Source organism: Magallana gigas, chromosome 7 (assembly GCF_963853765.1).
Source record: "Magallana gigas chromosome 7, xbMagGiga1.1, whole genome shotgun sequence".
NCBI classification, from domain to species: Eukaryota; Metazoa; Mollusca; class Bivalvia; order Ostreida; family Ostreidae; genus Magallana; species Magallana gigas.
The window spans coordinates 51,907,173-51,921,476 of NC_088859.1; the positions used below are offsets into that span (position 1 = coordinate 51,907,173).

A 14,304-nucleotide genomic window follows, 5' to 3' on the forward strand; every position below is an offset into this window, starting at 1 on the left:
TCAACTGTCTTTGTCTGTGAAAACATTACGAATCAAATTTGAACCCTAAAACCTCCATAAAACATGAATGACACAAAATGGGTGTGCCTTATAGCATAGTCGAAAAACGGTATTGGTGCGCCGCGTAGTAATACATAGAATGTGCTACATAAAAAATGCTGCTTTTTAAAATAACGCCGTTTTAAAGAGTATAAATTGGAAATATTATAGATATTAGTAATAAGGAATCATTCTTTGAATATTATGAGGTGATAATTTCGGTCGGAGCGTGGTCAAATTTATCATAAATCCCTTCTGGCTTATTGGATTTGACCACGCCACTTAATTTTAAGTAGACAGAACTAAAAGTCTATGGGGGGGGGGGGGGGGAGGGGGGTTAAATGTAAGCAGTGTCCTCTATTATAAAGAGTGATGCATATCTTACACGTTGTCCTTTTTTTGGGGGGGGGGGGGTTAAATGTAAGCAGTGTCCTCTATTATAAAGAGTGATGCATATCTTACACGTTGTCCTTTTTTTTGGGGGGGGGGGGGTTAGAAAGAGATTCTATGAGGGTACATACATAAAAAATAATATACATTCAAAGTTATTCCATGGTGGGGGGGGGGGGAGGGGTCAATTTACCTGGGACTGTATTTTAAATCATCTTTTTAATCCGATAAATATATTTGCTTACTGCATGCATGCATATCAACCATGATACGTGCTGCAATGCTTCTTGTAAACGTTTCATTAAACATAAGATAAAAAAGAAGATATGATTTTTGTTTCTTTAGTGTATAACGATGACACGATGGACTATAGCGACCCGCTGTGTTTACTTTTTTACGAATGAGCGATCTCTTATCGCTGTTATAGCTATTGTCATCATTCAATATATAGAACATTTATATACTTCAGTTGGAGTTTAAATGATTGCAATGCATGACAGGTGGGACATTTTATGTTCATAATGTTTCAATGAAAAAAACAACTAAAAAATACAAAATTCATTGTATGTGTAGAAAACGACGCCTGACCGGCGATTTGCTTGGATGACCGGTTTGCAGGGGCGTACATATTGTGCTGGTACATTCACCCGTGTAGGAAACTGGATCTTTAAAACACAGTGTGTGTTATTTTTATTTAAACGATAACAACATTTTCACAGCGCTGTAGAACTCTTATTGTCAGTCCTGTAACGATTATTTCATGTTTGTAAGAACATCTACAGTTTGAGAAGGGTTTCCACAAACATGGAAGCACCGCCGATGTATCCGGTTTATCCTGATGTTCCTATGGTAAGTGGTTCTCCGATCTATGTAGACAACTCCATTTTCACTTCCTGCATGACGTGACGTTTCCTTTTTTTCTGACAGAAGCCGCTATCGTCGGACCCTGGTTCCAGGTTCGACACCAACAAGAGTCGTGGCTCGGTGAACATGATGGCGCAGGATAAGATGTTCCAGTGGACCGAGTGTCGGATCTGGATCAACTCCAATATCGTCAACGAAATAATGGAACAGGGTGGAGTTGTTCCCCCCGCCCCCGAATCCAAGCGTAATATCAATGTCGTCAACAGCTTCCTTTCAGACCCAAAGAAAACCAAAACCGGCGACCTGCTGAAACAGAGATACTGCGAGAGTTTGGTTGGCTTGCAGGGGAGCTCGTATTTTGTGTTTGGATTACCACGAGTCAGGAGAATTGTGAGAGATGTGAACGAAGACTTACAACCAGACCAACAAGCAGACGACAGCACGGGGAAACTGTCAGACGTAAGGGACGACCGCGGGGAAAACATCAGAGATACCAAGAATGATATATTCCCAGAAAGTCGGAGGCTTGGGGAAAAACGCAATGATTACAAATTGGGAGAAAGTCGAGCTGACAAGAAACTGGGGGAAAGTCGAAACGACTACAGACTAGGAGAAAGTCGAGCCGATTACAAGCTGGGAGAAAGTCGAGCCGATTATAAGCTGGGAGAGAGTCGAGCCGATTACAAGCTGGGAGAGAGTCGAGCTGATTACAGGCTGGGAGAAAGTCGAGCCGATTATAAGCTGGGAGAAAGTCGGTTTGATCAGCTGGGGGACACAAGAAAAGACAGACTGAGAGAACCCACAAACCGGCCCTGGGAGTCAAGGAACGACAGGGGACGTGGAGCTGTGGACGACAGACAAAATCTGAGAGAAAGCAGCCGACCCCCCGGCATCTCCAGGACAACCAGCGGGCGCCAAGACGATATCAAATCGAACCCACTCGGACAGAGTGGGGCCTACGATCTAAGTAACACTTATAGAGAGGACCTCCGAGAGAGCAGGAGAGCCCGACCAGAACCTCGAGAATCGGCTGATTCCGGTCTGTACGCCAGCAGAGTGGCTTATGACATGAAGAAATCCTGGAAGGCAGACCCGCCACTGTACGCTTCCAAGGTTCTACCCGACCGCCCCCCGGGCGGAGGGGAGCGGTACGATGACATAGAAAGTTGGAGACCCCAGATCCCGTCCCCCCGGGCGAGAGATGACTACCCCCTTCCTAGGCCACCCCCGCCCCCACCCCCGCCACCGATATCGCACGCACCCAGCGGCCGCTACGCCGACGTCATAAGACGATAGGCTGGCCCCTCTCGTGGAGTTTGTGGTTCATGGTTTCGACTGTACAAAGAGGTATCATCTATCGTTAATCCAGGAGATATATTACATTAATTACGCAGACAACATGACTAAGAATTTTGCGAAAAAAACGTGTTTAAATGCTATCAAAAGAAATAACGAGCATTGTTGGGTTTCCATTGAAGGGTAATGGAGCGTGACCGTTATTGAGGTTGTGATCTATGGACTAGTGCTTATGGACCGTTTGTGCAATAGATTCATTACCGATGCAACATACAGCTTTAAATTCCAGACGTGGTTACATAATTGACTCGTATTCTCATTTTATAATAGACTAACCGATGTGCTTTCCATAGGAATATCAGATAGGCTGCATAGCCCCCTATTAACCTAGCCTATTCACACCGCCTGCTATTACATTGTATAATATTGTATAGTATTAGTGCTTCTCATTTTAGCTCACCTGAGCCATTTGCTCAATGTCAAAAAGCCTTCTTAAGTGAAGGGCTTTCAAAGTTATTAAAATAAGAGCCAAGCTACCCCCTCAGATAATTCTAAAAACTTCCACAATAGAGGAAATTTCAATATACATGTACATATGAAAACCTCTTTTATATAGAGTAGTTTTCGAAAGTGTTCAAACTGGTACCGCTGAACCAATAACGCGTGGGGCTCCAGAGGGAATGTAATCTTCAAAATAGAAATTTAATGTTGAAATTCTTCTTAATCTGTTTATTCTATTAAACTTCTGGGCAGCACTGTATTATGATAGTAAGTGCGTGCAAGTATCCCAGTATTGATAAAAATTGAATTTGTTTAAATCACTCACTGTACCACAAGAGCCCAAGAAGAGGTTTCCTACCCAACACTACGATAGCAATGCAAAGTTTTATGATGTAGGAAAATATAAACGGAGGTACAAAATCAAACTTGAGATCAGTTCCATAAGTGAGCCTTATGGTCCATTCTCTTGGGGATTCGAAACAATGTCAAATATTGGAACAAGTCCCCTGTTAAACAAGGGATTTCTTGTATCAGTCCAATTTCCTGTGGAAAGCTTACATATCAGCTTTAAACAACTTCACTGTACTTGTATATACCACTTATTGTACCACTCCTGTTACTTGTATATACCACTTATTGTACCACTCCTGTTACTTGTATATACCACTTATTGTACCACTCGTTATTTGTATAAACCACTTATTGTACCACTCCTGTTATTTGTATGTAACCTAACCATGGTATACATGTAATCAATATATATGTCATTTTTTAACAGACAAGTATGATACTTCAAGGAAATTCTAATGAAATTAAATGATAAGACATGTTCGCTTTGCTAATTTCATGGCTCAGAAGTATCAATGACCCCAAAATTCCCAATTTGTTCGGACGTAACTTTTGTCTACATGAATTGCAATTGCTTTCCAGTGATACCAATAGTTAGTGTTCCAATCATCGATTATAATCGAAAATCGATCGATTGTTATCGCATTCCAAGCGCTCGATCATAAAAGGTTTCATTACGATTAATCTGTTAAGGTTTTTTTCCCTTTCAACGAGCACATATCATAAACAGAATATTCCAGACGCGAACTATCTAAACCCTAAAAAGGCGCGCGGTCTGAAAATGGCTGACATGACAGAAGAGCTCAATATTCTTACTCGGGAAATAAAGCACATTCTAGAATTTGGACGCATTTTGGTTTCAAGAAAATTATTGTTGGACTACCTACAAAGGAAAATCTTTTGAATATAGTTTTTTTATCGCTAGAAATACTAAGTAAATCAAATTACGAAAGCCTAGTAACTTGTTTATTTACATTTATTTAGCACTACACTATAAAATATAGAAATTTCCGATTATAATCGATAATTAGTTAGTTGCGGAAAACCGATTATCGATTATGAAAATCTCACTGATTCCCATCACTACCAATAGTAAACCAAGTTCAGATGCTTCCAACACTCTTCAAGAATATGACATTGTATTGGTTGTGAATTGTTTGTTGGATTATTGAGAATCTATCCACTGACACTTACAGTTTTATACACTGTAAAATTTATACTGTCAATGACAAATATGTGATGAAGACTGAAGAGAAGATGGATACAAATGTTGACTTTATTGAGATGATGTCTCTATACAAGTATAAAAGATGATGCACTACATCAAGCAGTCAAGGACTTACACAGCCGCCTCCTAAAAGCCATCAAATGAACATTTCTTGATGCTCTGTTCATATGTTAGTCGTAAGGATAAATAAAGCATTGAGCAATAAAACAAAAGAAACTAAAATTCTAACAAATCTGTCAGCAATGCAGTAGTTTATAAAGTTTTCTTTCATTAAAACAAACATTTACTAAAATTGCCAATGAAATAATGCAGTAAAACTTAAAATCGGTTAAGAATAAAAGGAGTTCTTGTAGCTGCCCATCCAAGTCCTGCTGATTCAAGGTGTAATGATTGGACCTGCTAGGTTCCCATGGCAACTGACTTCAGTACACAAAGGTCACAGTCTGTAAACGACCACACTCCTGGCAGCAAGTCCAGTCCATAATGTAAAATGTTTATAAAACTATGACATGTATTTCATGATTTTTATGCCACATACATAATTATTGCAATAATTTCAGTCTGTTAAATCCTGCGTCAAGCACAGAGTCTGCCGGTTTTCCGTCCTTCTGAAGCGAAATATACGAGACCTTTAGAAGGTTTGGACGGATTTCCCCTGCAAACAAGTCACTATAGGCACTGAAATCGGGCTGCTCCCGTCAAAAGGTCCTCGGTTATCGAATGTCGAAATCTAACCTACAACACAAGTACAGAAGCCCCATTTATACACAAGTACAGACATCAATTTACACAAGAAATCCCATCAATAAACAGCACAAGGATGGAAACCCAATCAATAAAGCATGTATGTCTTGATATACTGGTATATCAATTCTTAATTTATTATGTAGCTTGGAATGTAGAGTGTTTTTACTAATACAATACTGTATATAAGAAAGACTCTAATTGGTTTAGTACTGACCTAATACCTCTCGACCCCCATCCACATCCTCAATTTGCCGCATACACTCGATTCTCTCCACAGAAAGGTCAGGGTTCATCTCGGTCACTGATTTAATGGCCTCAGCTAGGAGCTGAAATACACAGCCAAATACACAAAACATGTGGGGCAAGAAATCAGTTGCTTCATACTGGATATCTGATCACCCAGTTCTAAACATAAGGAGATGATACTGACAGTATAATTGTTGTCGTCACTGAGGTATGAACATTAAGACTTGATACTTAGACCATCACTGTTTATTTTCTGTATGCTGTATTAACATAACACGGTGATACTTTGTTGTCAGTATAAGGAGGAGATACTCACGGCATCATGGTCAATGTCGTCCCCGTTCTCTTCCTGTGAAATCACAACCTTCTTCTCCACCCTGGTCTCCGTCTTGCCGTCCCTCTCCGTCTTATACTGAAATCAAAACAAACTCGTGTAAGTACACTACAAAACAAAAATAAGTAAAATACATTTGTAAATAAATAAGTCTTAGAAGAAACATTTAAAAAGTGTCATTTTTCCAATCAATAGTCTTGTTATCAGCTTTGAGCAGCTAAAGGATGATGTTACCAAAATCTAGCTTAACAGCATGACAAATAAAGAGTTCTGTTAATGAGGTCTCTATCTCCCCCCCTCCCATAAAATAGGACTTAGTTTATTAGACAGTACAGACGGTGTTACTGACACAAAGCTGTAAGTTTATCAGACGTACATCATGCGGTGATGATACATGAGAATGCTTTGCATATAATTGCTCTTGTTGTGCAAAAAACAAAATACAAAAAAGATGATGAAAATGAAAAATCAAGTACATATACATGTTATTGATATATTAGTTTGCATTGCAACAGCTGCCCTTCAGAACTGGGTAAGTTTTGAGATACAGGTATGAGAACAAGTATAACAGACACTTTCCCTTACATGTATATATCATTTGAACCTACAGTTTTTAGCTTATAATTAGTTTGATGACAGTTTATAAAAAACAAGTAATCTTAAATAAGGACAGGGCTATCTACTGGTGTTCGTTGAATTATCTATCTATTCTGGACTCTCTATCAAGTTGTTGATTAATTATATATGTATATCTGGAGTCTCTATCTAGTGGTTGATGAATTATCTATATCTGGATTTCAATCTAGTGGTTGTTGAATCATCTGTATCTGGAGTCTCTATCTATTGGTTGATGAATTATCTATATCTGGACTTCAACCTAGTGGTTGTTGAATTATAGATCTATATCTTGACTCTCTATCTAGTGGTTGATGAATTATCCATATATATATAGACTCTCTAACTAGTGATTGACACTGATTGTTGAATTATCTTCATCTGAACTCTCTACCTAGTGGTTGATCAATTTTCTATCAATATCTGGACTCTCTAACTAGTTATTGATGAATTATCTATATCTGGACCCTTTATCTAAAAATGCAGGTAAATCAACAAAATGAAATCTAAATGTGGATAAAGGCATCATGAGCAAAGCAAACAGTTGATATCATTCCTGAACAAAATTTAGGAACAAATGCAACAACTTGACATTGCTGATAAACCTGCAATAAAGACATGAAGAAGCAAGAACAAGTGAAAACCAAATGATGCAGTCTGTTATAACACAGAGTGGACTACAGAGCTAAAGTTAACACTAAACTGACTGCCATGCAGATTGTCCCATGCTGAAAACACACACACACAATGGCTGCCCCGACCCTGGGTCACTGTCACTGAGCCAAGGGGTTATCACACTCACGGTAGTCGTCTCGATCGTCTGAGTTCTGGTCGAGTGAGACTGCGAGCTGATGAGGATTCCGTCCTCTATCACCACCGGGAACCCGTCCTTCTCGTAGGTGACCGTCCGCGTCTGGGTTTTGACGATGGGGACGTTGGTGGTGGGAATGGGTTGGTCGTCCGTGTTAGGGTCGTATCTCATCCTCTCAGTGGCCACCGTGGGGGGCTAAACAGGAAAATGATCGGGGTCTGACTACATCACCATCAGGATACAAGTTATATACACACAGCATGGACAATCTCTGTACATGTAACATCAGTCCATCTCAGTGAGATACAGATTCAGTGCCCCCCATGCAGCCACGCCCTCACACTACTCACCATGTCACCCAGACGGTCGTCCTGGCTGTCCCGGTACTTTTTGGGGGCCACCGGGGGAGGTTTCTTCTTCCCCAAGGTTCCCTCACCTTCACCATCGGAGGTTGATCCCACGGACTCAAAGAATGGCATGGTATTGTCTCCTCTCTGTCGGTCTCTGACCTCCTGTTAGAGAAAATAGAAATCAGTACAAGTTTTAATAATTAATATTCCAGTATATTTGTAAAAGCTTTGTCCATCCATAATGACTACATTAAATAACTAACGGTAGTTCAAAACCCTTGATAAGACAACAATTAGATCCTCCGACTGGTCAATAAAGACTTTACGTAAAAGTTTAAGGGTGTCTCATACATAGAACTAGGTGCGGTGAATGTATAAGCTTCGTAAAAACATGAATAATGTTGGAATTTTAGGCCTGTATACTATTACCGGGGTACAACTGTACCTAGTTCTTACAAAGTTAAGAACTATACAAGATATTCTTAGCTGTTGATCAGCACAAACTACTCTGAAGATAAAAAAACAATGAAAACTGTTCAAAGTTTTTAAGTAAAACACTTGAAGTGATTTATCTGCATTTCCCTGGGCACACTAACCGTGGATGGAGGGGTGACCGCGATGAACTGCATCTTTCTGTCTATGGACTTGTCACTGTAGTCTGGGTGGCTTCCATCCAGTCCAAACCCGCCCTGCTGCAATAAATCAAACACATCAGTATCACCAGTATCACAAAAGGCCAGGCAAGTCTGAGAATAAAAGCACAATTATCGACAGAAACTAAAAGCATCCAAATCCTGCATGCTGAGACAGAGAAGCATTGACAACAAAGTAATATGAGGCAGGAAGAACTCAAAGTTCACTTCAGATAGTGATAATAAAGTTACTTTTAATTAAAAGGTATATTCTTATTGAAGACTACATTCTGAAGTCTAATCTGTAAAAATGGTGAAAATATTATGAGTCATATATCATCTTGTTATCTCTTGTTTACATGATTATTTGCAGTGTATCACAAATTATAATTTCCATTATGACTTTGTACTGATAATAGAACAGAAAGAAGCAAATGTGGCACAAGCAAATAGGATAAAATATTCAACATTTCACAAAGCTCAAAAAGGCAATCATAATACAGGTGTTACATATAATAATCATTAAAGAAAATTCATAAAATATGTTAAAAAATACATCAACAATGGACATTCAAAGCAGAACATCAATAAAATATATTGTACACAAAAATCAGGTAATGTACATAATCTGTAGACAATGAAACTGTATGTTACACACAGAGAAGAGGGGAAAAAATGAAAAAGACATGCAGTCTATGACAGCCAAACCTCGTCTGCATCGTCATCTAGAATTGCATGATGGGATATGTCCTCGTCTGATGATGAGGATGAGGGTGATGATAAAGGTGGTGCGGTATCTTCGGGCTGAAGTAGATGAGGACGTGTTACATGGCGGGCGAGTCAGTAAATAGCATCGACAAATCTCAAACAGTTCTAATGAACTAACACATAACACGCAACTCCAGCGGACAACATGCTTCAACAAATACCAACCTGGCCCACTGTCTAAGTATTGGCGATGCATTGCTATTATTGTAAGTAAGAACAAATTGTACATCAAAAGTTTCCCTGATTTTTCATTCCCCAAAATTCGACTTGCTAACACATTATGCTGTGTATATGTTGTCATTCGGTGAATAATGCTTGTGTGAACTGACAACTTCATATACAGATTAACATCTGGAACTATAAATGATAAAACACTACCAGGAGAGAGCCCATCTCCTACTCTGGGGTCTGATAGAGCCCTACGTAACATAACCATGCTGTGTAAGCGCCCATGCATGACATGCCATCTGACCTTGGCTTTACGGTCCTTCAGTTCATTCATCCCAGGCAATGCCCAGCCCATCCCCACGCCTCCTCTCTGAAAGGGAAGCCCGGTCAAAAATCATACCATAAATACTGTGTCCATACTGAAAGTGTTCTTCTGTGTCCGACAATAAATTACAGAATATATAATCGACCAAAATTTACTGTGTTACAAATTACTGGAATTTAAGTAATCTTTTAAATTTCTAGCTACGGCTAGTAGTTCACACATGCTAGGTTGATGATAGTATGGGAGATGTTGATGGTACAATGGAACAGATGGTTGAAAGATGGACCATGCATTTGCAACTCATTCTTTCACATTCAACAGATCACATGAAGTTGAAGAGAGGTACAACTGTTTCTAATCAACAGGTGAAATAAAGTTATAAAGAGGTACTAATGCTTCTTTTCAACAGGTGTAATAAAGATGAAGAGTATATATTTCTATCCAGCATATGAAATGAAGATGAAGAGTGGTGTATTAATAGTAAAAGGTCTGAAATGAAGTACAAGCTGGTCAGTATATCTTTTCACAGTACAGAAAATCGTAAAATTCATTCATCATCATAAGACAGATTGTAAGTTTGTACGGAAATAAGTAGGATCAAATGTTGGAAAACTGACAGGATAAACAGGACACATCCTTAGATGAAGACTAAAGAAATACCTCTAATATGGCAGTCATCAAATCTGGACATCATTGATATTTCTAAAATATTGGAAACCTTATTGAACATCATATCATATTAATTGTATTAAGATTGTCTAGCTCTAGAGAATGAGCTGTCCAGATAAGACAAGTCACACAGCGTAAAAACAATCTGTTAACAATATGAGAGAGCCTACTAACACGGAGATACACAGAGTTAATGTGTGATCTGTTAACAATGTGAGAGAGCCTACTAACACGGAGATACACAGAGAGTTAATGTGTGATCTGTTAACAATATGAGAGAGCCTACTAATTCGGAGAGACACTGAGAGTTAATGAGTCATGCCGTGAGTGACACATGCCCGGCATTCAATGAGGGCACCTGTTTTGGTGGGGTCTTCACTTCGTGCTCCTCAGCGGGCTTCTCCTACAACATTGTACAAGGTTACTAACAGATCAAATCATAGGCGATTGTATAAATTGACAACAATCTGAGGCGGTCAGTATACAGTACCACTTCCTCCGCCTCCTTCCTATCCGTGGGCCAAGGCTCCGTTGGAAGTTCTATCTTTGCTGCTTCATCCTCTGACTCGGATGATTTATGATGTCGCACGAAACTAAAACAGCCTGTGGACGACTTTTTCTTGGACACTGGTTGCTTCTTCTTTGACTTGGCCGATTTTGTCTTCTTGCTGTCTTTCACTTTCTCCTTGCTGTCTTTCTCATCTATCTGTGGTTCTTTGGCCTCCTCCTTTAGTTTCTCGTCCTCCTCCTTGGCTTTATCATCACACACTTCTTGCTGGCCCAGCAGGCTGGTGTCAGTGTCACTCTTGGGGAGGACCTTTATCTTAACCTTCACCTCATGCTCCTCTGGTTTGCTCTCTGTCCTGGTTTCCTCCTCCTTGTCCTCATTTTCTGCTCCCACTTTCTCTGTGGGAGGAGCAGACTTACCACCATTTTCCATCTCTGGAACCTCCTCTTCTTGTTTTTTCTTCACTTCTTTTTTCTTTTTTGCCTCCAATTTTTCTTTTTTCTTTCTCTCTTTTTCTTCCTTTTCTTTCTTCTTCTTATCAAGTTGTTCCAGTTTTTTCCTCCTCTTTTCCTCTTCTTTCTGTTTTTTCTCTTCCTCTTTGTGTCTCTTTTCTTCCTCTTTATGTTTCTTTTTATCCTCCTTACTATCACCTACCCCTTGTTTCTCCTCAGCTTCTGATGAACCTTTGCTAATTTCCTCCTTTCCTGATTCCTCATTCAAGAGGACAACAGGCACCTCTAGAGGTGAATCCTGTTTTTTACGAACCTCCTCTTGTGCCACTGGTTTCTCTTCTAAAGGTTTTTGAGCATTGTCTGGCTTATCATGAACACTGGTCACTCCTTCAGATTTAGAAGTTTCGGACATTGGAGGATTTGATGATCGCTTATCAATTTCGTTCACTTTCAACTTAATTTCAACTTTCTTTTCTTCCCCTGAGTGTTCTTTTGTCACTTCGGTGTCCTCTTTTTGAGAGTCTGACTGTTGACCAGACTTCTCTGTAAGAATCTTCTTGCTCTCAACCCCAGCTTTCCCCTCAACATGCTCACAGTTTTTGTTGTCCACTTTGAGGACCACTGCTGCCCTCGCTTGTGTTGGTGAGGATGGGTTACTACAAACTTCCTCTACAATGTTAGAGCCTCGATGCTCCAGAACAATTTCGCCCTCATCACTACTGGAGGAAGAGGAGGAAGAAGAGGAGCTCTTCTTCCCTGACTTGTTAGATTTATCCTTGACCTCACTAACTAATTTAGAGTTTGAATTCATGACAGGATCAACTGATTCAACGAACACTTCGTCCTCGATAGTCTCTTCAATAACAACAGTTTGTTTCTTTTTGGATTTGTCTCCCTTTTTGTTTGTCTGAAGAAATAAGAGAGAAACTTGATTTAATCCAAACTTGTGGGCAAGATTCCCAAGGTAGCCATGCAAAAAGTCAACAAAGCCCTTGTAATCTTCTTCATGCCATGATCTTTGTAGCTCTAGGTCTCTAGTCGTTGCAGTCATGCAGGATCTTGGACATCATTGGAAATCTCATTCATGCAGACATCAAAAGTTGTTAGATATTTCTGATGTCCTCTGACTTTAGAACATTAGTTTTCATGCACTGGAAGATTCACTCCATGCAAGACAGTCTGGCTAGCATCTGGTTCCATAGTTATTTGATCATTCCTGTTTTTACTTTAAAAAGTTTTTTACAATAAAAAAAAGAACATTCCTTGGAAGACATACATGTTAATCTATGAATGAAAAAATCACAACAATAATACAAACACTAGGGCTGAGCATAGAAAACGGACATGGTAAAAAATGCTGTACATACAGTGTACTCAGAAATATAGTTAACATCAGTTCTTTCTTTCACAATAAAAAAAGAGAAACATTCACAAGCAGTGGAACCATTTGCAATCATGCAATGAGAAAAATAAGCAGCCATGGCAGTGTACCATTCCTGGGCCACACGGCATCACAAAACAAAGCCATGGGGGTGCTGGGCAGGGTATAGGAACAATTACAAGCAGGGTGCCTGTACCTTATACATGTTGTAGTAATTAAAAATATACCAATATTGAGTATACATGGATTAACAGCAATATAGGGTGTAGTATACGGACCGCTACTCTGTGCTGTAAATCTACACTATTAAGCTTTACTGGACTAAGAAACCAAGCACATCGCTTAGAAACGTGTGTGACAACCTGCTGATCTCCTCTGGATGGAGAGTCCTTGTTGTTTACTTCTGTCTCTGTCGGCTTGGCTTTGTCCCCTTTCCCTTTAGATGGGGTTTTCTTAAGCATGCCAAACAGCCCACCCCCCTTTTTGGCCTCTTTCTTATCTTTATGCTTATCGTGGGCCTTGTCATGCTTCACATGCTCAAGGTTCTCTCCCATTTTAGGGGCGGAGTCACCGTCTCCTGGTTTCTTATTGCCCTCCTGGTTGCCAGACTTTCCAAGTACAACAGCGTCCTGTTTACATTGTTAAAAGTTAACATAAAATGAAGGATTGACATACTTAGAGACATTGCCTTTTCTTCCTGATATCCTGACAAGTATAGTCCTTAAAATAACATTAAAATCAAATAAAACGGGTGAATTTTTCACACAGTGACTGACACACACAGCTGTGACAGAAGCGAGAGTTCTTACCGAGTCCAGACCCATTGTACCCGAAGTCCCGTTGATGGCTGTCTCTGTCGCGTCCTCACCTCCCTGCAAAATAATTCATTTGTAGCAAATACACTCAAAGGCAATAAGAAAACAAAGTTTGCAATATAAAAAAAGTCTTGAGATATGTATTGTTAATTTGGGCACAAATAGAGGACTAGAAACTAGCTTTTTGAGTTTGTTTAAGAACAGCTGCTGGACAAATTTTAGTTTGTTGAAAATAAGACAATGACAGTTTCCATACCAGGCGGTCCGCTCTGTCTTCTGTGTTGTCTTTGTTCTTCTTTTTCTCCTTCTCCAGCCTTTTCTTCTCCTTCTCTGCTTCCTTCTGTCTGCGTTTCTCCTCCTCTTTTTCCCTCTTCTCTCTTTCCTTGTCCTCCTTGGATTTCTTGGCTCCATGAAGTGCCCCGCCCTCTTCTAACAAGGCAGCATCTCCACCCTCCCCTGGAGCTCCCTCTGTCTTATCCTACAAATGTTAAACAAATGTGCTTTTTAATTCTTGCTATTTGTTCTATGCATATCAACTGTAAGTTTGTCTTGAAAACATTTCCCTTATTACTATTATACATACAAATATACAAGAATTGATAAAAAAAAATTGACACAGATGCTGATTGATATAATGGAATACTGTGGAATCATTAAAATTCATAAGGACCAATTTTTGTGGATTGCTTAAATTTTACAGGTTCATGGAGACGTAATTTTGTGTATTATTTTATACCTACAAAAGAAATATGACTTTATAACACTTATTTATTGATCCGTGGATGATTTCAATTCGTGGATGAGAAGTTCCAACAAA

General features: G+C 39.6%; 2 protein-coding genes across 14 annotated transcripts in view; one reads left to right on the top strand and one right to left on the bottom strand.

Annotated features, from left to right (window-relative positions):
• Positions 1-901: 901 nt before the first annotated feature.
• On the top strand, positions 902-5,161 carry LOC105334261 (uncharacterized). The gene is made up of 2 exons (XM_011437642.4): positions 902-1,278; positions 1,357-5,161. The coding sequence occupies exons 1-2, from the start codon at positions 1,234-1,236 to the stop codon at positions 2,587-2,589; spliced, it is 1,278 nt and encodes a 425-aa protein (XP_011435944.3). The 5' UTR covers positions 902-1,233; the 3' UTR covers positions 2,590-5,161.
• LOC105334259 (band 4.1-like protein 1) overlaps positions 4,697-14,304 on the bottom strand; it is a 34,180-nt gene continuing 24,572 nt past the window's right edge. For 6 of the 13 annotated variants that reach the window (XM_034459079.2, XM_066065775.1, XM_034459085.2 and 3 more), the window contains 13 exons: positions 13,744-13,965; positions 13,482-13,544; positions 13,035-13,301; positions 10,822-12,198; positions 10,690-10,734; positions 9,642-9,707; positions 9,110-9,205; positions 8,366-8,461; positions 7,770-7,931; positions 7,411-7,614; positions 5,976-6,071; positions 5,628-5,739; positions 4,697-5,401 (listed from right to left, as the gene is read on the bottom strand). In XM_034459079.2, the coding sequence (XP_034314970.2) occupies positions 5,397-5,401; positions 5,628-5,739; positions 5,976-6,071; positions 7,411-7,614; positions 7,770-7,931; positions 8,366-8,461; positions 9,110-9,205; positions 9,642-9,707; positions 10,690-10,734; positions 10,822-12,198; positions 13,035-13,301; positions 13,482-13,544; positions 13,744-13,965 (2,811 nt within the window). In that variant the 3' untranslated portion in view covers positions 4,697-5,396. The other 7 variants (XM_034459080.2, XM_034459090.2, XM_034459083.2 and 4 more) reach the window with 7 other exon arrangements.

Coding starts and splice junctions, on each gene's coding strand:
- LOC105334261 (XM_011437642.4), top strand. CDS start 1,234: ATGGAAGCACCGCCGATGTATCCGGTTTATCCTGATGTTCCTATG. Junction 1,279..1,356: donor TTTATCCTGATGTTCCTATG/GTAAGTGGTTCT, acceptor TTTTTCTGACAG/AAGCCGCTATCGTCGGACCC.